Source organism: Onychostoma macrolepis, chromosome 21, assembly GCF_012432095.1.
Source record: "Onychostoma macrolepis isolate SWU-2019 chromosome 21, ASM1243209v1, whole genome shotgun sequence".
Taxonomy (NCBI): domain Eukaryota; kingdom Metazoa; phylum Chordata; class Actinopteri; order Cypriniformes; family Cyprinidae; genus Onychostoma; species Onychostoma macrolepis.
In genome coordinates this window covers 23,499,065-23,524,579 of record NC_081175.1, presented here as the reverse complement: position 1 = coordinate 23,524,579, position 25,515 = coordinate 23,499,065, and the positions used below count along the sequence as shown (strand labels likewise).

Here is a 25,515-nt window from a genome sequence, read left to right as displayed (position 1 = left end):
TCAGGGAACAGGAAAACAAGGCAACACAAGTAGACAAGACTAACATGAAATGGAGACTAGACTCAGTAAAGCAGCTATCACTAGGTGAATAATAAAAGCAGAACAAATACTGGAGTTAAACAGAAACACAGAATGGCACAGTAAGGCAGCTAACACTAGAAGAGCGCTATACACAGATCAATACTCAGCAGTGACTGAGAGGAAGTCCATGGCTTAAGTAAGGTGTGTAATCAGTGCAATCAGCTGTGTGATCAGTGCAATCAGCTGTGTGTGTCGTCAGTGCAATGGATAATGGGAATTGTAGTTTGAGGTGATGTGCAACAGTTTGTGTAGTGCAAGAGTCAATGTGGTGAGCGAGTGACCTCTGATGGTGAATGAACGGAAGTGCATGGACAGGATTCGTGACATCAACGTAGAAAAAGTTACTGCTGTTTAAGTATTTAATTAAAAAATAAAAATAACTGACAGACAAAGAGCAACCTTGCTTTACTAAAATAACTTAAAACAATTATATTAAAATGATAGAAATAACTGATTTTACTTAATTCAGATAACAATAAATATTTAAATAATAAAACATAAATTAATATATTATCGCATTGCAGGTTTTATGAGTAACACAGGCGAGAGGGTTTTCCAGTCCGTTGCAGATAAAGAACAGGCTGAACAAAACTAGCCAGTACATAAAAAGTTAAACCCGTGTTCCAAAGAGCATGAGTGTTCTGTTGTGTCAGAAAGGTCAGAAATCCTGTGATAGTAAATGGGACATGCATAATAGTCATGCTCACAGTAGTTATTAGAATAATATAAAAAGCTCTTCTCTTCATGTGGTTTTCCTCTTCTCTCTTTCTCCCTCTCTCTCCTGGTCCTGACTGCTTCAGAGCTCTGAGAACAGCAACAAGACAAAACAACTGGATGGAGAAGAAGAGAAGGAACTGCTGCGAGAAGAACCATGTATATACATGTATTTTTAGTGATACTACAATGAATCCGCAGCACAAACAGGAGCCAAGAGTGATTATCCAGGCCGCAGTGCAGCAGATCACTCTATATCTGAGAAGTTTGTACTTCAGAAAGGTTACAGGATGAACTACTGCCAGGTAACGCTCAACACAGATCAGACTCTGAAACAGTGAACAACCAGTGAAGACAAGTCCTTGAAAAACCAATGATATTATTGTAAGATTTGAAAAGTAAATTGACAGTATAGAGACCAAACTATTCAGACAATTAATAAACTCACAAACAGACAGATTGAGGTTGAATAGCTCTGATGCAACTCCTGATTCTGTTATGATGAGCCATATAACATAGGAGTGTGCAGGAAGACCAAACAGAAAACTGATGCTGTACACACCAATTTCCACACGGTCCATTAGCCCAATAGATTTAATTGTGTAGTTTGTTGATGTTTCAGGTGTGGTGAAGTTCACTGTAGAGATATTCATCTCTTCTGTCTTTGTCCTCTCAGTTCAGCAGCTCATAAACCTGTAAAATTGAAAGTGTCAAATGGAAATGGAAAATGGAATGTCAAATCTATGGGAAAAGAGAAGTGTAAATAAACTTGCCCATTCAGACTAAGTAAATCAAGTTCAATATGTAAAATTAAAATAAATAAATAAATACATGAACAAAATACAGCTTTAAATCCAAATAACCAAACCACACAATTATTAAATAACTTCAAATTATGGTTCTATTTTTTTGTTTGTTTGTTTTTACTTTGCATAATAGTTTACATCCATATCCGAATAATCCAGAAATATAATTTGTGTGTGTGTATGCATGTGTGTGTGTGTTTCAGTTGAACTGTTACTTCCTTTTAATGAAACAAAAATAGCTCAATTTAATTTTACATAATAACACTGAATTTGACCGAATTTGATTTTATTTTTTGTGGAAAAATTTAAAAACAAAAAAATATTACAAATTGTTACAAATTGTCACCTGAAGAGTGAATGTTGAGTCTCTCTGGATGTTGGGTTGATATACATCTCTGTGCCGTGTTTTGTAGACTGACTTCACAGCTGTCACAGAAAATATATGTGCATGACATCTGTAACATGCAAACACCATAAATGCAAATATTTAAAATAAAAATGAAAAGGAGTTAAAAACAACATAATCACACACAAACACTTTTCTTCTATCACTTGAATATCACTTGAACAGTGAATATCCAGTCTTTCTAAACAATCTTTTCAGGCTAGAGCAGGTGCCACTCATTAAACACGTGATGTGCAAAAAAAAAAAAAAAAAAAGATGGCTTATTTATATTTCCTTTAAGAACAGAAGAAGGGGTTCTTTAGCTGTTTATGCCCTCAGGTAATTAGGATATCACGGCATTGCGTGTAAGCATCTTGTTAAATTAATGATAATAATAAGGATTTAATTGTCATTCTGAGCTGTTTCGGTTAAGATATTACTGTATCAAAATGTTGCATTTGGTCACAAAACATGCCAAAGCCAATGACATCTGACATCAAAGACATTAAACTGTCATTATAGATATGTATAGATACATATGGTCATAAAGCTTGAGGTGGCAATTTTTGAATGCGTAGACCTAATATTTGTCATGTTAAGCCACAGTTGCCACACAGATAACAAAATTAACGTTTAATTATTAATAATGAGCAAGTGATGACACAATTTTTAGTCAATTTACCATTTTAAAGGCATGGAATATTTCCGAGACTATGAATACAGCACAGAAATCATCAGAGCAGAGTGAAATGTGGTGGCATATTTAATTATATATCTGATTACTTACAAGTAAATCAGTGTAATATTTCCTAATAACATGCTCAAATGATTTGTACACGTTTGTAGCCTACATAAGGCTACAATGCATTTTAAATTCTGTGAATAGCCATGCAAACATATGAGAATGATGAACACAGAAAAAAAACAAAAAAAACAAACAAACAGGCCTAATGTAAAGTGAATGAGAGACAGTACTAACAGAGCCAATTTTACACTTTTATCAGAGGTACGTTTACACAGACTACTGTATTTACACAGGAATTGAAATACAAAATAATAATATATTAATTATTAATTTATTAAAATATCACCATGTAAAAGGCTCGAAGGCAGGAGAGTTTCCCAGCACGATGCAGATAAAGAACAGGATGAACAAAACCAGCCAGAACATAACAAATCATACCAGTGATCCAAATTGCATAAATATTCTGGTTTGTTAGAATGGTAACTAATCCTGCGATAGCAAATGGTACATATATGATAGTCATGGTCACAGTATTTATTAGAATAATTAGAAATGCTCTTCTCTTCATGTGGTTTTCCTCCTCTCTCTTTCTCCCTCTCTCTCCTGGTCCTGACTGCTTCAGAGCTCTAAGAACAGCCACAAGACAAAACAACTGGATGGAGAGAGCCAGCAAGAAATTCACCGATAAGAACTGTGTGTGTATTTGACTCCTATATAAGCACAAAAAGCAGGAGCCAAGAGTGACTGACCATGCAGCAGTGCTGCAGATCACTCTATATCTGAGAGGTTTGTACTTCAGAAAGGTTACAGGATGAACCACTGCCAGGTAACGCTCAACACAGATCAGACACTGAAACAGAGGACGGCCAGTGAAGGCTAGTCCTACTAAAAACAGTGGTAATACAGTGATACCTGGCAAGCAAATTGACACAATATAAAACACACAATTCAGAGAGTAAACAATCTCACAGACAGAGAGATTGAGGTTGAAGAACTCTGATGCAACTCCACTTCCTGTTCCTCTAATTATAAGCCATATAACATAGGAGTGTGTAGGAAGACCAAACAACAGATTGATGCTGAACACACAAAGTTTCAGATTGTCCACAAGGCCAGTGGACTGAGTTGTGGAGTTTGATGTTTCAGATGAGGTGAAGTTCACTGTAGAGTTATTCATCTCGTCAAAATTTCCTATTTGCAATCACATAGCCAGAGCACATCATTATAAAATTATTTCAAAACATGTTTTCAAAAATTCAGTAATGATTCCTTTTATAGCCTATATTCAAGTGCAAAATAAAATTTTATATCATTTCCCATGAGCAAATTTATTTAAATTGTTACTTCTGTTCAGTATAACAAAATGAGCTCATTCTTTTTAGCTAAAGATTAATAGCCATAGACTGTTAGTATTGAACTTGCCCAAAAACCCTTGGCCAGATAAACACAGTGATGGTGTCGCATATTGTTGAGGTTAAAAACAAGAAACTGAATAAAAATGAGTTTATTACCTGAAGAGTGAATGTCCAGTCTCTCTGGCTGTGTATACATTTCTGTGCTGTGTTTTGTTGACTGACTTCACAGCTGCCACAAGAATATACAGTATGTGCATGACTTAATTTGCTACGTGTCACATAAAACAACTGATACTATGACACTGGTCAACACAGGTGCCTCTCATTCAACACAAGATATGGAAATTTTATGACCAAGAATGTCAAAATGAACGAGAAAAAAATCCTATACATCTTTGTTATTTTGGAAGGTAAATTTTAAGCAATGTGACAATGGGCCATTGATGAAGTGTTTTATTGGATAAACAAACACTATTGCGGTACTAACTAGAACATTGGTCTCAAACTCAATTCCTGGAGGGCCACAGCTCTGCACAGTTTAGCTCCAACCCTAATCAAACGCACTTGATCCAGCTAATCAAGGTCTTCAGGATTGCTAGAAACTTGCAAGCAGATGTGATTTGAAGCTGGTTGGATCAAAACTGTGCAGAGCTGTGGCCCTCCAGGAACTGAGTTTGAGACCACTGAACTAGAGGGAGAATAACAGAAATTCGGGAGGAGATGGGGAGGTGGAGCGATGCCAGAAGAATTAACGCTGGGACGGTGCAATGAGTGCTGCTTATATTGGCTCATAATGATGATTGACATGACTGAATGATTAGGCTCCTCCCAAACCAACGTTTGGAACTTCATTTAAATGTACAAAAATAAGACAGTTTGTGGTTGTGGACCTCTCTAAATAAAGAATGAACATGTCCTTAGCACCTTGCATATTAAAATAAAAGTTAACAATATGTAAATTAAGATAAAATAGAAAGCTGTGAGGTGTTGAATTATTAATCAGTTATTAATTAAATTTGTATTCAGAAGATGAAGAATTTAGTAAAATATCAAATAGCAGGTTTCACAGAGAACAGAGGTAGGAGAGTTTCAAGACAAAACAACTGAATGAAGAGGAAGAGGAAGAGGAAGAACATGTATATAGGTAGTTGACGTATCAATGTGTCCTGTGGTGTGACAGCAAAAATGTAAAAAAAATAAAAAATAATAATAATAATAAAAAACCTCTCACACTGAAGATAAACCTCTCTCATACTATTTGTAACTCTAAGAATGAAGGTACATTTTTTTTTTTTTTCTTCTACATTTTTGCTATCACACCATAGGACACAGTCCAGTTTTTATTTGTCAACTACCCATATGCATGCTCATTAATTGAAATTAAACTAAACATCAGATCAAACAGAAGCCAACAGTGATTATCCAGACAACAGTGCAGCAGATCACACAATATCTAAGAGTTTTGATCTTCAGAAAGGTTACAGGATGAACCAAAATGCGTGTAATATTTGTCATGCTTAGCTGCAGTTGCCAAACAGCAAACTAAATCAAAGTTAAATTATCAATATTAAACAAATGATGGCACAATTCGTACATGAGAATATACATGTGCTAGAAACATATTTTATGTAGGCCTGTGTTTTACTGAGATCACAATGACCATGATCAACACAAAATATAACAAAACCAAACAAATGTAATATAAAGTGAATGAGAGAGAAAGATTCGTAATTAACAGAGACACTTTTACACTTTTCCTACTAAAAGGCACATTTATGCAGACTGTTGTGTGTACTTACACAGGAATCACAATGCAAAATAAGTAAAATAATGTATTACTTGTTAATTATTAAAATGTCACAACTGCATGTGTAAGGCTAAACGGCAGGGTAGTTTTCCAGCGCGATGCAGATAAAGAACAGGATGAACAAAACCAGCCAGAACATAACAAATCAAACCAGTGATCCAAATTGCATAAATATACTGGTTTGTTAGAATGGTAACTAATCCTGCGATAGAAAATGGGACATATATGATAGTCATGGTCACAGTATTTATTAGAATAATTAGAAATGCTCTTCTCTTCATGTGGTTTTCCTCCCCTCTCTTTCTCCCTCTCTCTCCTGGTCCTGACTGCTTCAGAGCTCTAAGAACATTTACAAGACAAAACAACTGGATGGAGAGGAACAGTAAGAACTGCACTGAGAAGACTGATGGTGTTTGACTAGTATATAAGCAAAATAAACAGGACCAAATAATAATTATCCAGGCCACAGTGCAGCAGATCACTCTATATCTGAGAGGTTTGTACTTCAGAAAGGTTACAGGATGAATTACTGCCAGGTAACGCTCAACACAGATCAGACTCTGAAACAGAGGACGACCAGTGAAGACTAGTCCTAGTAAAAACAGTGGTAATACTGTGATACTTGGCAAGCAAATTGACACAATATAAAACATACTATTTAAAGAGTTACCAATCTCACAAACAAAAAGATTGAGGTTGAAGAACTCTGATGCGACTCCACTTCCTGTTCCTGTAATGATAAGCCATATAACATAGGAGTGTGCAGGAAGACCAAACAACAGATTGATGCTGAACGCACAAAGTTTCAGACTGTCCACAAGGCCAGTGGACTGAGATGTGGAGTTTGATGTTTCAGGTGTGGTGAAGTTCACTGTAGAGTTATTCATCTCCTCTGTGTTTGTATTCTCAGCTCAACGGCTCACACAAGCATTCCACAGCTGTGATTTACAGAAATGTAAATGAGGTAATTCAGACTAAGTCAATTAACTCAACGTTAATAAATCGAGTGGACACTTTTTAATACATAGATACAATCCAGTCTGTAATTCTGCAAAAATGCCCTATTTACAGTCAAATAGCCTGAGCACATGATTATTAAATTATTTCAAAATATGGCTTCATAAATTCAGTAATATTTCCTTTTGTAGCCAACATTCATATGCATAATCAAATATTGTATCCTATTTTCCATGAGCAAATGTATTTAAATGGTTAATTCTGTTCAATAAAACAAAAATAGCCCAGTCTTTTTAGCTTTATATATATATATATAGAGAGAGAGAGAGAGAGAGAGAGAGAGAGAGAGAGATTTAATTAAAAAGGAGTTTATCACCTGAAGAGTGAATGTCCAGTCTCTCTGGATGTATATACATCTCTGTGCTGTATTTTGTAGACTGAATTCACAGCTGCCACAATGATATACAGTATGTGCATTACTTAATTTGCTACATGTCACATAAAACAACAGATATTATTTTTTTTATGTCAAATTTAAATGGTTAAAAAAAATCAATTGCCAATTACGTCTTTGCAGCAGGAGCTACCACTGGAAAAGAGAATGTTCTGTCTCGCCAAACACTCTTTATTCTGAAACTGGTCAACACAGGTGTCACTCATTCAACACATGATATGGAAATTTTATGACCAAGCATGTCAAAATGAAAGAGAATACTTTACACATTTTTGTTATAATGGGATGTCAAAATATATGCAAGGTGGCACTTTGATGAACTTATGAATATCAGCAATGAAAAAGCTTATAAACAATATCTGTTTAACATAATTTTAAAACATATAAAGTTAAAGTTAATGGCAGAGAGTCACATTAACATGTTCCAAGTCACTTTACACTGTATAAATACCACAAAATGATATGTGACATAAATTGTTCATACAAAAACAGTTGAAAGAAACAATGAAACATATTCTAAAAACTTAAATCACAACTTTTCCATGTTATAATAAAAGTTAACAGTAAATGTTGTGTTAATAATCAATTGATAATTGAATTAGTTTGTAGAAGGTATAGAATTTTGTAAATATCACAATAGGGTGTTTATGGAGAACAGAGAGAGGAGAGTTTTACAGATCGGTGAAGATCGCTGAACAAAACCAGCCAGTACAACAAACCAAAGAAATGAACCAAAGTGCTTGAATATTGTGATTTAGAATGCTATAGAATCCTGTGATTATATATGAAACATGTATGATAAACATGCTAACAGAAGTTATTAGAATGAGATGAAATGCTTTTCTCTTCACTGGGTTTTCCTCTTTTCTCTCTCTCATTCTTTCTCCTGGTCCTGACTGCTTCAGAGCTCTGAGAACACCCACAAGACAAAACAACTGGACGGAGAGGAAGAGAAGGAACTGCAGTGAGAAAGACCATGTATATACATAAGAGATATTTGAGATTGAACTAAACATGCTGCACAAACAGGAGCCAAGAGTGATTATCCAGACCACAGTGCAGCAGATCACTCTATATCTGAGAGGTTTGTACTTCAGAAAGGTTACAGGATGAACCACTGCCAGGTAACGCTCAACACTCATCAGACACTGGAAAAGAGGACGGGCAGCAAAGAATAGTCCTAGTAAAAATAGTGGTAATATGGTGATACTTGAAATAAAAAAAATAGCAAAATAAAACAAACAATTCAGACAGTTACCAATCTCACAAACGGAGATACTGAGGATGAAGAAATCTGATGCAACTCCACTTCCTGTTCTTGTGATGATGAGCCATATAACAAAGCAGTGTGTAGGAAAACCAACCATGAAATTGATGCTGTACATACAGATTTCCAGAGTTTCCAGTAGTCCAATGGACTGGATTGTGGAGTTTGATGTTTTGGGTGTGGTGAAGTTCACTGTAGAGTTACTCATCTCCTTTGTGTTTGTCTTCTCAGTTCAGCAGCTCACAAAACACATACAAAATTTAAACTAATTATGGAAAGAGAGAAGTGTAAATTAATGAGGTAGTTCGGACTGAATCACCAGAACACGAGTAAAAATTCCATAAACATTCTACAAAGTTTTCAAATAAATCCAGAATACACCATTAAATTACTTAAAATATGGTAAAATTCAGAATTGATTTATTTTTTTTAATTCACGTGAAATCTAATTTTACATTGTATTTCCTTTGGATAGATTTCATTTCAACGTTAAATGAAACAAACTAGCTTACTGGTGGTAAAAACAATCCATTTACACACACACACGTTTGTTTTAGTGGTTTACGGGGACTCTCCATAGGCGTAATGGTTTTTATACTGTACAAACTGTATGTGCTATTGCCCTACACCAACCCTACACCTAAACCTACCCCTTACAGAAAACTGTCTGCATTTTTAGATTAAAAAAAAAAAAACATCATTTAGTATGTTTTTTAAGCCTTTTGATTTACGGGGACATAGGCAGTTTCCTCATAAACCACCTTCAAATTGTAATACCTCTGTCATACCCATGTCATTATACAAATGTTGTCCCCGTAAACCACAAAAACCAGTACACACACACACACACACACACACACACACACACACACAAAAGGAGTTTATTACCTGACGGAGTTTATTACCTGACTCACCTGAATGTCGTATTTATATATCTCTGCTGTTTTGTAGACTGACTTAAAACATACACAATAAAGCTCACAGCCTTATCTGCTACTCATTGCATGAAAACACACATTTTGATATGCAAATATGTATACAAAAAAGGTTCAAAAAGACTGACTAAATATTTGAATAAAAAACTCCTGTTCTATATAGAATATATTATTTGAAAATGTATAAAACATTACTTTGCAAACATTTCTTCAATAGCCATGTTTTTTTTTTTTTTGTGTGTGTGTGATAAAATTAGTAAAGATTCAGTCTGTATACATCTGACACCAGCCAGCAGGTGCAACTCATTCAACACCTGATATTTAAATAGTTAAACTGAGCATTTATAAATTATGACAAAGAAAAAGAAAAAAAGTGATGTTTTATTAACAAATTTCGGGAGGAGCACACGCAGATAATTAATGCAGCTAATTCATCATCAGCAATCACACCATCTATCCAATCAGCTCGAGAGAGAACCCCTATAAATAATCAAAGCAGTCTTACCTCCATCAGCTCCAGTCTTTCAGCATCCCTCCACCATCCCGGCTCCTCACCTCCAGCCCGTTCCTACCCCAGCACGGGGGGGAACGCTCTGGGTCCGGGCTAAATGCAGAGCTCGGACCCCTCTCCCCGTACAGGGGGAGTACCCTGGGCTCGGGGGTAAGTACAAAGCTCGGAGCCCTCTCCCTGGACAGCACGCCAAATACGCATAACCTTTACTCAGTTTATTATATGTAAGTGTGAACTCGTGAAGAAACATATCTGTTATGATAGGATGTCAAGTTTGATGTATTAGTCTTTGTGGCAGCCCTCATTATATGGAAATGGTGACACTGGGCCACTGATTGTACTGGAAAAAGCAACCACAAACTTGAAGCAAACATCTGTTCAGCACACTCAGAATGAACAGAATAAATCTATCCAAATGACTACAACAATCAAATATACAGATTTATCTATCTAAATAAACAGTGAATGACAGAGTGTGCTGAAATTGCAAAGGTGCACAAATGTAGCACACATCTGAAACAGCATATATGCCTGTTGCACAGCATATTGCACAGGCGTTTGGCATTTTAAGAGATAATGTACTGCATACTGCATATTAAAGAATAGCTAAGTTTATGGAGGCTCTGATGTGTGATTTTGTTCTGAGCTATATTACATTAAAACCCAAACAAACATTTCATTTAGAGGAGGAAAATCAGCAATGAGGACACAGAAGTGATTTATTTTCCCATTCATTCATTCGTAATATTACAACAGCAAGTGTTATAGACAGGAGAGTTGTCCAGCCCGGTGCAGATAAAGAATAGACTTAACAACACCAGCCATCACGTAACAAACCAAACCAGAGACCCATATGCATCAATACACTTTTCTATGCCAGTGGTAAAAAAAAAATCCTACAATACAATATTTCTTAAAATATCACCATTTAAAAGGCTCAAACGCAGGAGAGTTTCCCAGCACGATGCAGATAAAGAACAGGCTGAACAAAACTGGCTAGAACATAACAAATAAAACCAGTGATCCAAATTGCATAAATACGTTGGTTTGTTAGAATGGTAACTAATCCCGCAATAGCAAACGGGACATATATGATAGTTGTAGTCACAGTATTTATTAGAATAATTAGAAACGCTCTTCTCTTCATGTGGTTTTCCTCCCCTCTCTTTCTCCCTCTCTCTCCTGGTCCTGACTGCTTCAGAGCTCTGAGAACATTTACAAGACAAAACAACTGGATGGAGAGAGCCAGCAAGAATTGCACAGATAAGAACTGTGTTTGTATTTGACTCATATATAAGCACAAAAAGCAGGAGCCAAGAGTGACTGACCATGCAGCAGTGCAGCAGATCACTCTATATCTGAGAGGTTTGTACTTCAGAAAGGTTACAGGATGAACCACTGCCAGGTAACGCTCAACACAGATCAGACACTGAAGCAGAGGACGACCAGTGATGACTAGTCCTACTAAAAACAGTGGTAATACAGTGATACCTGGCAAGTAAATTGACACAACAAAAAACATACCATTCAGACAGTTACCAATGTCACAAACAGAGAGACTGAGGATGAAAAATTCTGATGAAATTCCACTTCCTGTTCCTGTGATGATGAGCCATATAACAAAGCAGTGTGTAGGAAAACCAACCATGAAATTGATGCTGTACACACATATTTCCAGAGTTTCCAGTAGTCCAATGGACTGGATTGTGGAGTTTGATGTTTCAGGTGTGGTGAAGTTCACTGTAGAGTCATTCATCTCCTTTGTCCAAGTGTTGTCCTTTGTGTTTGTCTTCTGAACTCAATAGTTCACAAACATACCGCAGCTGTGATTTACAGAAGTGTAAATGAGGTAATTCAGACTAAATGTCATTTCATGAGTCCAAAATTTTTATTCGAAATTTTCGTACGTTAAAAAACAAATATGACCTCACATTGTGTCAATCACGTTTGCACACTGCCTCTGAAACTTTCGTCCGTCATAAAAAAAACAACAACACTTGGATCAGGTTTGCATCCGTAGCATGCATTTTGATAGGAAAGGATGAGGAATACGAAAAAAAAAAAAAACGGAACTCGGACTTTCGGACTCAGTGTGCAATGGTCTTAAGTCAATCAACCCAACATTAATAATTTGAAGTAATTCATTTTTATATTCAGTTTATACAGTCCAGTTGGTAATTCTACAAAATTTCCTTTTTGCAATCACATAGCCAGAACACATCATAATTAAATGGTTTCATAAATTCAGTAATATTTCCTGTTATAGACTACATTCATATGCAAAATCAAATTATGTGTCATATTTTCCATTAGCAAATTTATTTAAATTGTTCTGCTCAACTTCTGCTCAGTAAAACAAACAGCTCAGTCTTTTTGAACTTAATACTCTTTTTAACGTTAACAGCAAGAAACTGAATCAAAAATGAGTTACCTGAAGAGTGAATGTCCAATATCTCTATGCAAATGTATGTGCTGTGTGTTGTGGACTTACCTCACTGCTGCCACAATAATATACAGTATGTGCATGACTTAATTTGCCACGTCACATAAAACATCAGATATGAAAATTTTTATGCTAAAAAAAATATTTTGGGTATCTTTGGGAAGGATCTCTCTCTCTCTCTCTCTCTCTCTCTTTCTCTCTCTCTCTCTCCATAAAAGTAAAAAAAAAATAATAATAATTAATTAATAATAATAATAATAATAAAAACTCAGTGGCCAATTGAAAAGTGAGTGTTCAGTCTCTCCAAACACGATCTATTCTGAAACTGGTCAACACAGTTGCACACAAACTCATTCAACACAAGATATGGACATTTTATGACCATGCATGTCAACATGAAAGAGAAAAAAAATACTCTGCTCCTCTTTGTTATGTTTTTATTTTAAGCAAGTTGGCACTTGGTCGTTGATGAATTTCAATCATGATCCCCCATCCCCTATCACTGGGGCGGTACCTTTTGATAAATCTATTTTTCTATTGCATTTCCTTCAGATGGATTTCATTTAAATGTTAAATGAAACAAAATAAATTACTGAGGGTAAAAACAATACATTTACTTACACACACACACACACACACACACACACAGGAGTTTATTACCTGAATAACCTGAAATTCCAGGATGTGTATAAATCTGTTTTGTAGACTGCTTTAAAGCATTCACAATAACGCTTACAGTCTTATCTACTACTCACCACTTAAAAACCACACATTTTAATATACAAATATAAAGTAAAAAAAAAAAAGTTTGAACAACTTTTGAACTGACTAAACATTTGAAATAAAATGCAGCTCTATAGGACTTGACAACGTATAAAACATGATTTTCACACAGAAAATTGAGTAACTTCAGTAACCTGTAGTATTATGCACAGATAAGATTAATAAAGATTCAATCTTTATACATCTGACACCAGCCTGCAGAAACTTATTCAACACCGAAAAAAAAAAAAAAAAAACAAACAAACAAAAAAAACAATATATCTGTGTTGTCAGAGGATGTCAAGTTTGATGTAATAATCTCTGAGGCAACCATAATTAAAAGGTGACATTGGGCCATTGATGACGCTAGAAAAACAAACCACAAACAAAAAGCAGCCAGTCATTCTTCTTTGTCAAACACAAAATAAATCTGTAAATAAACAGTGAATGACAGAGTCCCTAAACTGCAAAGGCACACAAAAGCAGAAATGGCATATATGCCACAAAAAGGTAAATTTGCACAGGCATTTGGCATTTTAAAAGATAATGTATTGCATAGATTAATGAAAAAAAGTTTATGGAGGCTCTGTATTTCATAAAAACAAAACCTTAATTTAGAGGGGAAAATCAGCTACAATACAGCTACTACTTTTCTCATTAATTCATAATATATAACAATAACAGATCTTACAAGAGACAGGAGAGTTTTCCAGCCCGGTGAAGATAAAGAACAGGCTGAACAAAACCAGCCAGCACGTAAAAAAACAAACCAGGGACCCACTGTGTGTCAGAAAACTTTTTTGTGACAATAGTAAAGAATCCTGCAACACAATATGGGACATATGTGATAACCATGGTCACGGTTGTTATGAGAATGAGATCAAACGCTCTTCTCTTCATGTGGTTTTCCTCCCCTCTTTCTCTCCCTCTCTCTCCTGGTCCTGACTGCTTCAGAGCTCTGAGAACAGCCACAAGACAAAACAACTGGATGAAGATAGCGATGAGGAACTGAACTGACAAGAACCACAAATGTGTAATGTTGTGTGGAAGTGCAGTAAACATGCTGCACAAACAAGAGCCAAGAATAATTATCCAGGCCGCAGTGCAGCAGATCACTCTATATCTGAGAGGTTTGGACTTCAGATAGGTTACAGGATGAACCACTGCCAGGTAACGCTCAACACACATCAAACTCTGAAACAGAGGACGGCCACTAACGATTAGTCCCACTAAAAATAGCTTAAAATCCACTATAAATGAAAACCATTCTGACAGTATAAAGGTCAAACAATTCACGCTGAAACCAATCTCTGCAACAGAGAGATTGAGGATGAAGAACTCTAATGCAACTCCACTTCCTGTTCCTCTCATGATGAGCCATGCAACATATAAGTGTGTAGGAAGACCAACAAGGAAACTAAAGCTGTGCACACATATGTTCAGACTTTCCACAAGCCCAATGGAATGAGTTATGGAGTTTGCAGATAGCTCAGATGTGGTGAAGTTCCCTGTAGAGTTATGCATCTCCTCTGTGTTCGTATTCTTGTTTTAGCAGCTCACAAAACATTATTATCTAGCTGTGATCAATGGGAAATAAGAAGTGCATTTGAGCCAGGTAATTCATAAATACTTAAATAAAACTGAAATAACCATAGCAAATTAATTTTAAATTAAATAAATCTAGTAATATTTAAAGTGATTTCTCAGTTTCAATTCTTCTTTTCAATAAAAATAAAAAGAGCTCAGTTTATATTCACTCAACAAACATTTTCTAAAAACCAAATCAACATGAGAGTAACAATGTTTCTTCTTTTGAATTGTAAAAACAAGAGATTGAACCAAAAAGAGGAGTTTATCACCTGAGGAGTGAATGTCCAGTCTCTCTGGGTGTAAATACATCTCTGTGCTGTGTTTAGTAGAGTGAATTCACAGCTGTTACATAAATATCTGCAAGACATTTGCTACACGTCACATCAAATATGCAAATATTTAAGGTAAACCAATTAAAAGTTGAAATATATGACTCACTGGGTGTAAAATTCTTCACCAAGGTACATTTTACAGAAAACATTTAAATAATTGTACCTAAGATCTGCAGTGCATAGATGACAAGGCTTAATCTTATCTGTAAGAGGGCAAACAATGGTATTATAACAACACATTAGTTTACTATAGTATTATATTAGAATTAGACATGAGAGCAAAATATTTAAACTTTGAACTTCTGAGATAGAAAGGTTCCTTATGGGAATATAGAATTATTGTCAACTCAAACTTCATGATACGCACTACAAGTTTTAAAAGGATAATGTTTATTGTTAAGTACACACCTCGTTGTGAACACAATCAAGCAAAAAAATGTTACTAATATTAGGCTGATATATTACTAGGGAATGGAACTACACTTAAAGAGTGATAAACAAATCAAACCAGAGCAATATCTGTTTTTCCTTTTGTTTCCATGACGATTAACTTCACGACTATGAGAACTGCGTGAACTCTTGTACATTACATAATTTATGCATAGAGAGTTAAGAGGGCTTATTGTGTCATTTCGTTAGTAACCAGTACATTAAAATAACAACAATAATACTGTAACTACCGTGACTGTCATGAATCCAGTCCATGGACTTCCCATCGCTCGCCACCAGAGGTCACTCCTCCATCACATGGGGTGTTTCTCAAACGGAAGGCTGCATCCTACAAAGGTTGCATATCTCGGCTGCCACGTCATCAAACGTCGCTGAAGGCCATCTCAATCGGAAGGATCCTCGGAAGACAGCCTTCGCTTTGCGTCCTTCTTTCAGCTGAATTTGAAGGATGCATGGGATGTATCCTCCGCGACCTTCAATCACCCACAATCCTTTGTACCCATTCCATTTCATGAAAATAAACTGACGAAAAATGAATCAGTACTGAGCTTGTCTGAATTTATTATGAAATCTAAGACAAAAATAATGTTTTCGGACATGAAAGGATAGATGTTATCTTTTGTTTTGGTGTAAATTACTTACTAAACGCTAAACTGACAATAATTTATGCCACAGGGAGATCATAGATGGCGGTTTTTCATTGTATTGCATTAATAGAAAGCCAAATAATATAAAGATTTGTAATACAAAGGTTTTTTTTCCAAAACTAAGTTTTATTAGTGTTTTTGTGCCGTGACGGTAAGGGCGGGAACATATGTGAGGTAGCCACGCACACTTACTAGAGCGTCTCATTCTAGCGTTTATATGCCGATGAGGAGTCTAGCCTACAGGACTCTGAAGGACTGAACTAGGAAGGACGCAGCCTTGGCAGGATCCAGCCTTCCGTTTGAGAAACACCCATTGACTCTCACATTGCACAGACTGTTTCACATTACCCCGGACTACATTTCCCAGCAGCCATTTCACTATCATACGCTCACACCTAAGAAATATCACACAATCACACACCCTACATAAACCATGGACTTCCTTGTTCAGATCGCTGTTCTGCATATAGCACTCTCCTAGTGTTAGCTGCCTTACTGAGCCATTCTGTGTTCCTGTTTAGTTACAGTATTGTTCTGCGTTTATTACGCTACTAGTTAATTTCACGCTACTAGTTACGCTACTAGTTAATTTCACTAGTAGGCATCCATGGGAAAGTTCCGAGGCAAAAGCCATTGCTGACCAAAAAGAACACAAAGGCTCGTCTCACATTTGCCAAAAAATATCTTGATTATCCACAAGACTTTTGGGCAAATATTCTGTGGACTGATGCGACAAAAGTTGATGCAAACCAATTGTTGCAGCAGCTGTCTGGGTGGCTGGTCTCAGATGATCTTGTAGGTGAAGATGCTGGATGTGGAGGTCTTGGGCTCGTGTGGTTACATGTGGTCTGCGGTTGTGAGGCCGGTTGGATGTACTGCCAAATTCTCTGAAATGCCTTTGGAGACAGCTTATGGTAGAGAAATGAACATTCAATTCACAACAACAGCTCTGGTGGACATTCCTGCAGTCAGCATGCCAATTGCACACTCCCTCAAAATTTGCGACATCTGTGGCATTGTGCTGTGTGATAAAACTGCACATTTTAGAGTGGCCTTTTATTGTGGCCAGCCTAAGGCACACCTGTGCAATAATCATGCTGTCTAATCAGCATCTTGATAAGCCACACCTGTGAGGTGGATGGATTATCTCGGCAAAGGAGAAGTGCTCACTAACACAGATTTAGACAGATTTGTGAACAATATTTGACAGAAATAGACCTTTTGTGTACGAAGAAAAAGTCTTAGATCTTTGAGTTCAGCTCATGAAAAATGGGGGCAAAAACAAAAGGGTTGCATTTATAATTTTGTTCAGTGTAGATATCCACAACTCTGGTTTAAACGAGTATAAAGACAGTGTTATCTGTCATAACTTCTGGAAGAAGTAGCGAGCCAGTAGCACTTCAAACTATAAAAACACACACAATTATGTAAAAGTTGTCGGTTTTGGCGAATGGTCTCATAAACGCGGTCTTAAATTAGCTATAAAGTCCTAAATGCCTGGGAGAAAATCAGATATGTGTTAGATCCGCGTCATGCACCTCAGGTTTTAAAGAGACAGCATTGCTTTTAAAGTGTCCCTATTATGGATTTTTCAAAATTACCTTTCATGCAGTGTGTAACACAGCTCTAAGTGAATGAAAACATCCTGCAAAGTTTTAAATCTAAAAGTGCACCATGTATAAAGATATTGTCTCTCAAAAGAAAGAGTCGACTCTGAATCGCTGAAACGAGTCGTTTTTAAAACTAATCCCAAGCCGTTTCATGTTGACATCAACATGACACATTAGCATATTGCCCGCCCACTTGTTGGCCTATTCGCGTTGGTCTGAATGAAAATGTGAATTCATTCTTTGCCACTAGGTGCTGCTTTATCAGGCATCACAGGCATGATGAAATGAAAATGAGACCAATCGGACCAATCACTGCAGATTAGCGTCACACAGAGGAGGGGTTTGGAAAAATGAATCGTTGAGCGATCGTTTGGGAGTCGTTGAGCTAGTAAGGTAAAAATAAATTCATATTATAAGACAATGAAAGTGTTTTTTGACCTTGCATGTCAACCTGTTGTTGGGGACTCCCAAAACCAAAATATGAACCTTTCATTAACCATAATAGGGGCAATTTAAAGTGAAATCTGCTGAAGTTTGTCATAGAAGTAAATCACAGAACAAAAGAAAAAGAGAAATCACTCACTGCTTCGCTGATTAAAGGTGGGGTATGTATTTTTTCAAAAAAGCTTTAGAAAACTGAGTTGGGCCAGGTACGAAAACAAACTTGTAGCCAATCAGCACTAAGTAGTGTGTCTACTCATGATGTAGATGAGAGAGCGCTCAATGCACATGACGGACATTAGCCTAGCCGAGCAACGACAGAAAGATAGAGATGGCAGATACAAAACAAAAGAGGAAACCGTCTGCGGAACAAAAGAAGGCTTACACCATGTCTACACCGGACACGACAGTTGTTGTGTCGTGCCGCAACAGCTAAAGTCTGTCTACACTGGACACGACAAAGCAACCGTAAAATAAAATAAAAAATATACATTTTATATACAGAAACGGGCCTCCATACGTCTCTGATCAACACACAGCAGTGTTTCATTAATGAATCCACGTTTTTAAATGAATCGAGTGAATCAATGATTCAGTGAACCATGCATAAAGGCAGTCACTTGCTTTGTTTCTGAATGAATCAGCCATTTGAACGAATCGATGGAATGAACGATTGAATAATGGATTTGCCACCACCTACTGGCGTGTTTAGTTTTATATTTAGAGTATCGTTTCTTTTTAAAAATAATTTAATATTTCACTATTTATTTCTATTTTTGTATGTATATATTAAAATATTTCTTTCTAAAGCTACTTATATTTCAGCTACTTTTTTGTATTGTCTATTCAGTTTTTTTTTTTTTTTTCTAAATTACCACAATGATAACTATTATCTTTAATAATAATTTAACATTTAATTGGCACATGATGTGCATGTTAATTAACTAATCTCATAAATTTTAGATAAATTTGATTAATCAGCACATTATGTAATTAGATTTTTTTTAATAATCGCTTGACAGCCCTATTTAAAACATAAAAAAATAATGAAGATAGTTTTAAATGCACAAGATTAAAAGTTATATTTTTTAGAGCATATTAAATGTTTAAAATAATGGCTTTCAATTATATTGTGCTGCTATAATTAATAGCTAAAATTGAGGGGAAAATGCATTTAATAGAGACTACTTAGAACAAAGATGCCATTAAACATATTTTAAATATACCGTCTTTATGTTGTTTCTACATTAATTTGAAGGTTAAATGTGAAATTATGACAATTTAAATATACTAATATGCAATTAATCATGATTTAAAAATAAAAAATTCATTTTACTGCTGAATATGCATTTAAATTTAATTTCGAATTTTATAGCCCCCATTAAGAGATCACCCCTTCCCTTCCCTTCCCCTACCCCTTCCCTTCCCCAACCCTGTTGTAGTATTTAGGATTGCACAATTTATTTTGAAAACTGAGATAGGCCTAATGTTTTGAACAAGTTACATGTGAATTGAACCAATTTTTAATGCGACGTGAAATATCCTTTACATATTTACATATATACATATATTTATCAAATGGTAATAGCCAACTACAAAGTTGAAATAAATTTAAAGACCTAAAAAAAAAAAAAAAAACTATATTCAGTGCAAATCACAAAATCTTCAGTTCTTAGCAGCTTGATTTTTCTAGAGTTAAGTTATGAATATAACTATAGGTATAGGCTCATATCAGTTATTAAAAGGGGAAATCATCCCCTCTACAGTAATATCCAGTGTTCACTGGCCAGCACAGATGTCACTCACTGAATACCTGATATGCATATTTTTACACCAAACATTAAAAAATTATGACAGTGAAAATAATACATTTCTTTGTTATGATAGTATGTCAGGTTTGATGCAATGATATTTGTAAGTCACTGATGATGAGTTTTATTGGAATAACAAGCTAATAGCAACGACTTACAACAACTAGTAGTGCAAAACAGAACTTACAGGATAGAAGCTGCTTCTGATGCAGCAATATACCACACAAATTAGGCTTTTTAATTCAGCACAGACATGTCATAAATATATGGAATCCCAATCATGAAAACAATCATAACTACTAATTCTAACCCACAACTGAAAAAAAAAATGCAGTTATTTTACAGAGCAGAGAGGCAGGACAGTTTTGCAGTGTGCTGCAAATAAAGAACAGGTTGCACAAAACCACCCAGCACATACAAAATCAAACAGGTTATCCAGAGTGCCTTAATATTATTTCCTGACAGAATGGTAAATAATGCTGTGATTGCAAACGGGACATATAGGATCACTGAGTTTACAGTAGTTATTAGAATGAGATGATACGCTCTTCTCTTCATGTGGTTTTCCTCCACCCTCTTTTTCCCTCTTTCTCCTGGTCCTGACTGCTTCAGAGCTCTGAGAACAGCCACAAGACAAAACAACTGGATGGAGAGTACCAATACCAGCTGCACTGTCATAAACCATATTTGTACAATACTTTGTGAGAGTAAAGTAGACATGCTACACAAACAGGAGCCAAGAGAAACAATCCAGGCCGCAGTGCAGCAGATCACTCTATATCTGAGAGGTTTGAACTTTAGAAAGTTTACAGGATGAACCACTGCCAGGTAACGCTCAACACACATCAGACACTGAAATGCTGGACGACCAGTGATGGTTAGTCCTATTAAAAAAGTTTCTAATGTCAACAAACTTGCAAACCAAACCGACAATACAAAGATCAAACCATTCAGAGAGTTTACAATTTCACAAACAGAGAGATTGAGCATGAAGAACTCTGATGCAACTCCACTTCCTGTTCCTGTGCTGATGAGCCATGTAACATAGGAGTGTGTAGGAAGACCAAACAGAAAATAGAAGCTGTATGCACACATTTCCAAAATGTCCACTAGTCCAATGAGCTGATTTGAGGAAGTTGAAGATGCCTCAGGTGTTGTGAAGTTCATTGTAGAGTTATCCATATCCTCATCTCCCAAAGAGTATAAAACTTTCAACAGTTATTGAAAGAAGAGCAGATAGAAGTGTAATGGTAAGAAAATTTGAACTCAGTCAAGCCTACCTGCTTATTCTACAAAACTCCCAATTCTAAAACCAAATAAACAGAGCACATATACCATATTAAAGCACATCATATTGTAAGTCCCTTTATATAAATGCATCTATTCAATAAAATCATCTTATCAACAGCTCATTGCATTAAAACAGGCCTTTAGATTCTACCCCAAAAACAACTTATATTGTTGCACAATATTCATTTTTAAGCTAAAAACAAGACATTGAACAATAATTAAAAAAAAAAAAAGTTTGTTACCTGGAAAGTGAATATCTCTGTGCATGGATATAAATCTCTGCTGTGTTTTTATAGACTGTCACTAGATTATGTGCATGACTTCATCTGCTAAATGTCACTTCATATGCAAATACCAAAAGTAAATAAAAATGTGCTAACAATACAATGTTTCAAACTAAAAAAGCATTGAAAAGAACCATGTGTGTATATTTCTGTATTGGGAGAGTAAGGTAAACATGCAACACAAACAGGAACCAAGTATACTGACCCAGGTCACAATGCAGCAGATCACTCTATATCTGAGAGGTTTGTACTTCAGAAAGGTTACAGGATACACTGCCAGGTAACGCTCAACACAGATCAGACACTGAAACAGAGGACGACCAGTGATGGAGAATCCTATTAAAAACATTTCAAATTTTGAGAATCTTTCAAACCAAACTGACAGTACAAAGATCAAACTGTTCAGACCTACCACAGATGCCAAGCTCACAAACAGAGAGATTGAGGTTGAAGAACTCTGATGCGACTCTTCCTGTTACGATGAGCCATATAACACAGGAAGACTAAACAAGAGATTGATGCTGTACACAGACATTTCCAGAATGTCCATTAGCTGAATGGACTGAATAGTATAGTTTGTTGATGTTTCAGGTGTGATGAAGATCACTGTTATTCATCTTCTCTGTGTATTTTGAGTTCAGCAGCACACACTCAACTATGATCTGTGGGGAAAAGGGATATTTCCAATTTAAGCACAAATAACCAGAGCTAAAACTCCCCGCAGAAAACATGTGCTTTGACAATATGAAAATAACAGTGACTTTATGCATATTGTTGCAGTTTAAAACAAGAAATTGAATTAAAAAGAAGCGTTCATCACCTGAAGAGTGAATGTCCAGTCTCTCTGGATGTATATAAATCTCTGTCCTGTGTTTTGTAGACTGAATTCACTGCTGTCACAAGAATATATGTGCATCCTTGCATCTGCTACGCGTCGCATGAAACTCCAGATATGCAACTATTTAAGTTATAAAATAGTTGGGAAAAAATAAAAAGTCTGAGTAAACATTTGGAAATTTTAAAAGTAGTGATGGTGACGGATAAAATCAGAAAATAAATTATTTGAATTGTGTTCTATTGCCACATTTTGCACTGAATTTAATTTGCTACCTTGCATGTACTGTACAGGACTATCTTTATTATTATTTTAATTTAGTTGATTCGACTTTAAAATTGGAATCCATTTGCACAATTTATCAGCTGACCTTAACATAAAAACTTGTACCAGCTAAATATTGGTATGTTGTTTATACAGTGGAAAAATCAAACTGTCCATCAAATCTTTGAGGAAACTGTCTATATTTCTAACACTGGCCAGCACAGCTGCAACTCAGTCAACACTGAATATGCAAATTTTTATACCAAGCATTTAAAAATGAGAGAGACAAATAAATGTAATCATCTGAGTTATGACAGGGTGTCAAGTTTAATACAACAATCTCAGTGGAAAGCTTCTATTAAGGAAAGGTAACACTAGGTCATTGACTAAATCAGCCCACTCAAAATAAATGCTCACAGATTTTTATAAGCCAAAACCCTGAAACGCATTTTAGTACTTCGTTTTGAGTCAGAGGCCTTTTAAAATGATTTTTGCGTTAAACGCCTGAAATAAGGTCAAGCTCAAGATATTTTCACATTTTATTCTACAACATAAATGTTCAGAGATTGTTATTATTATTATTATTATTATATGTATTTATTTATTTTTTTATAATAAGGCTGAATGAGTTGTCAGAAGTTTAATGGTATAGTAAAAATGAGGTGTGAAAATAGTATAGTATAGTCTATGTTTTAGCATTTCAAATTTAGGCTTCAAAATTCATAGAAGTTGTGTTCACAAAGTTAACCTTGATGAACAAAACTTGTAATCAGTCAATGGATAAATTCTATTAGGTTTAGATTCTGTTCAGTTTTCACTTCAGTTTTTTGTAGCTGTTGAGCTTTTTCATGATCTCACCTGCACCAGCAACCAGCCCTGGTCACTGAAGAAGTATTATTATTTATATTTGAAAAATGGAAAAATTCTGTCATTAATTACTCACCCTCATGTCGTTCCAAACCCGTAAGACCTTCGTTTATCTTCGGAACACAAATTAAGATATTTTTGATGGAATCTGAGAGCTCACTGACCCTCCACAGAGAGCAACGATATCACCATGATCAACGCACAGAAACGTAGCAATGACATCGGTAAAATAGTCCATGTGACATCAGGGGTTCAACCGTAATTTTACAAAGCTACGAGGATACTTTTTGTGTGCAAAGAAAACAATAGTATTAATTTATTCAGCAATTTTTATCCCCGAGTTACCATCTTCCGCCATTTTGGAGAGTACCCCAGAATGTAATCAATGTAATCAGTGCTTATGTTCAGGATAAAGCATGTGCATGCTGAACGTTAACAACACTGATTACATTGATTACATTCTGGGGTACTCTCCAAAATGGCGGAAGATGGTAACTCGGGGAGAAGTATTGCTGAATAAATTATGTTATCATTGTTTTCTTTGTGCAAAAAAAGTATTCTTGTAGCTTCGTTTACGCTTACAAAACCAAGACTACTCCCAGAACAGACAATTCTGTGAGTGTACATAATTATATATTATATATAGGCCTATTTCATGTTAAAAAGCTTAGGCCTATATAATCTTCAATCATTGTTAAAATAATAAAACAAGTCAGTTTGTGGTGTTGGTGTAGTAAGTCACACTAACATGAGCCACTTTATGCCGCAAAGGTCACATCTGAAGTAACCATAACATAAACACCACAGCATGGTATTTTTAGACAGAGCTTTTAACTCTTTCCACACTAGCGTTTTTGAAAAAGTTGCCAGCCACCAGCAGCATTTTTGATGATTTTCACTTAGGTTTCATGGCCCCTAGAATATTTTGTTGTATGAATATCTGAACTTGCAATACATGAGAGTAAAGAACAGAGCCTCTACTTTAAAAAAAATCAATTTTATTCTAGCTTTGAGCATCCTTTTTTTTATCATCACTTGAATATAGGTAGCTAAGTTTCATTAATAAAAAAGCAACATCTTGAGCAAAAAGCTCAGAAAATCGCATTTTTATCAATACTACATCTGGATCATATTCAGTACGATGGTCAAATCATAGATGCAGTAGTTGGCTTCCATTAGCACTCCCAAAGCTTGCACAGTCCATTACCACTTCCTGGATCAACACTTCACTCAGTAATTAAGCAGTTTTCATTTATCTGCTGTTTATTGTTGATGATCGCATTATTTTTCATATGCATATGCTACTAATGTGATTGCTCGTTTCTGCGTCTTCCTCGAGTTAATGCAGAACTCAAGTATATTTACAGAGGAATCACAATGGTTATCATACATATTATGCAGACATATGACCTCAAGACCAAGATGGCAGCACGGTGTTTGTCAGTCTTCTCTCTTACGTACAACCTGTTCTGCGTTGGGTGAAGTGTGCTTACCTGTTGCACTACCCCGGGTCGCCATCCATCACCACGTTTTCACTTTGGAAAGCGTTAACAACGGCGATCGGAAAGTCACGGCTGTTCCTTGAAGAAACCCCCGGATATTAAACTAACTGGAGCTCACAGATCATCGCGGTGGTGGGGATACTTGCAGTTAAGGTCGGTGATGTTTTTCTCGCCTTGTCTGATCTCTCCAGCTGTGGCTCGCCCGTAAACGAGGCCTACATCTTCCACACTATCACTCTGCTGTCTGCTCTTCCGCTGGGGTCGTGGAGCTGTCTGTGCGAGTTTGTCTCGGAGCTTGTCTGTGCAATTTTCACTTCAACGCTGGTATCAGAATCAGAATCAGAATCAGAATTAGCTTTATTCGCCAGGT

The 25,515-nt window shown here is 36.0% G+C and overlaps 5 protein-coding genes across 5 annotated transcripts; all 5 read right to left on the bottom strand.

Moving 5' to 3' along the window:
* Positions 1–608: 608 nt before the first annotated feature.
* Positions 609–1,485, bottom strand: LOC131528369 (C-C chemokine receptor type 8-like). Its single transcript, XM_058757461.1, has one exon. The coding sequence runs from the start codon at positions 1,446–1,448 to the stop codon at positions 609–611; it is 840 nt and encodes a 279-aa protein (XP_058613444.1). The 5' UTR covers positions 1,449–1,485.
* A 675-nt stretch (positions 1,486–2,160) lies between these two features.
* On the bottom strand, positions 2,161–4,002 carry LOC131529441 (hydroxycarboxylic acid receptor 2-like). Its single transcript, XM_058759205.1, has one exon. It carries the CDS (start codon positions 3,906–3,908, stop codon positions 3,066–3,068), a length of 843 nt encoding a protein of 280 aa, XP_058615188.1. The 5' UTR covers positions 3,909–4,002; the 3' UTR covers positions 2,161–3,065.
* A 1,941-nt stretch (positions 4,003–5,943) lies between these two features.
* On the bottom strand, positions 5,944–6,780 carry LOC131528368 (hydroxycarboxylic acid receptor 2-like). Its single transcript, XM_058757460.1, has one exon. It carries the CDS (start codon positions 6,778–6,780, stop codon positions 5,944–5,946), a length of 837 nt encoding a protein of 278 aa, XP_058613443.1.
* A 3,942-nt stretch (positions 6,781–10,722) lies between these two features.
* On the bottom strand, positions 10,723–12,667 carry LOC131529387 (C-C chemokine receptor type 8-like). Its single transcript, XM_058759071.1, has one exon. The coding sequence runs from the start codon at positions 11,771–11,773 to the stop codon at positions 10,955–10,957; it is 819 nt and encodes a 272-aa protein (XP_058615054.1). The 5' UTR covers positions 11,774–12,667; the 3' UTR covers positions 10,723–10,954.
* A 7,532-nt stretch (positions 12,668–20,199) lies between these two features.
* On the bottom strand, positions 20,200–21,505 carry LOC131529537 (C-C chemokine receptor type 8-like). Its single transcript, XM_058759340.1, has one exon. The coding sequence runs from the start codon at positions 21,283–21,285 to the stop codon at positions 20,443–20,445; it is 843 nt and encodes a 280-aa protein (XP_058615323.1). The 5' UTR covers positions 21,286–21,505; the 3' UTR covers positions 20,200–20,442.
* Positions 21,506–25,515: the final 4,010 nt, after the last annotated feature.

What these genes read in the sequence shown, in the direction of transcription:
- LOC131528369 (XM_058757461.1), bottom strand. Translation starts at nt 1,448, where the DNA reads ATGAATATCTCTACAGTGAACTTCACCACACCTGAAACATCAACAAAC.
- LOC131529441 (XM_058759205.1), bottom strand. Translation starts at nt 3,908, where the DNA reads ATGAATAACTCTACAGTGAACTTCACCTCATCTGAAACATCAAACTCC.
- LOC131528368 (XM_058757460.1), bottom strand. Translation starts at nt 6,780, where the DNA reads ATGAATAACTCTACAGTGAACTTCACCACACCTGAAACATCAAACTCC.
- LOC131529387 (XM_058759071.1), bottom strand. Translation starts at nt 11,773, where the DNA reads ATGAATGACTCTACAGTGAACTTCACCACACCTGAAACATCAAACTCC.
- LOC131529537 (XM_058759340.1), bottom strand. Translation starts at nt 21,285, where the DNA reads ATGGATAACTCTACAATGAACTTCACAACACCTGAGGCATCTTCAACT.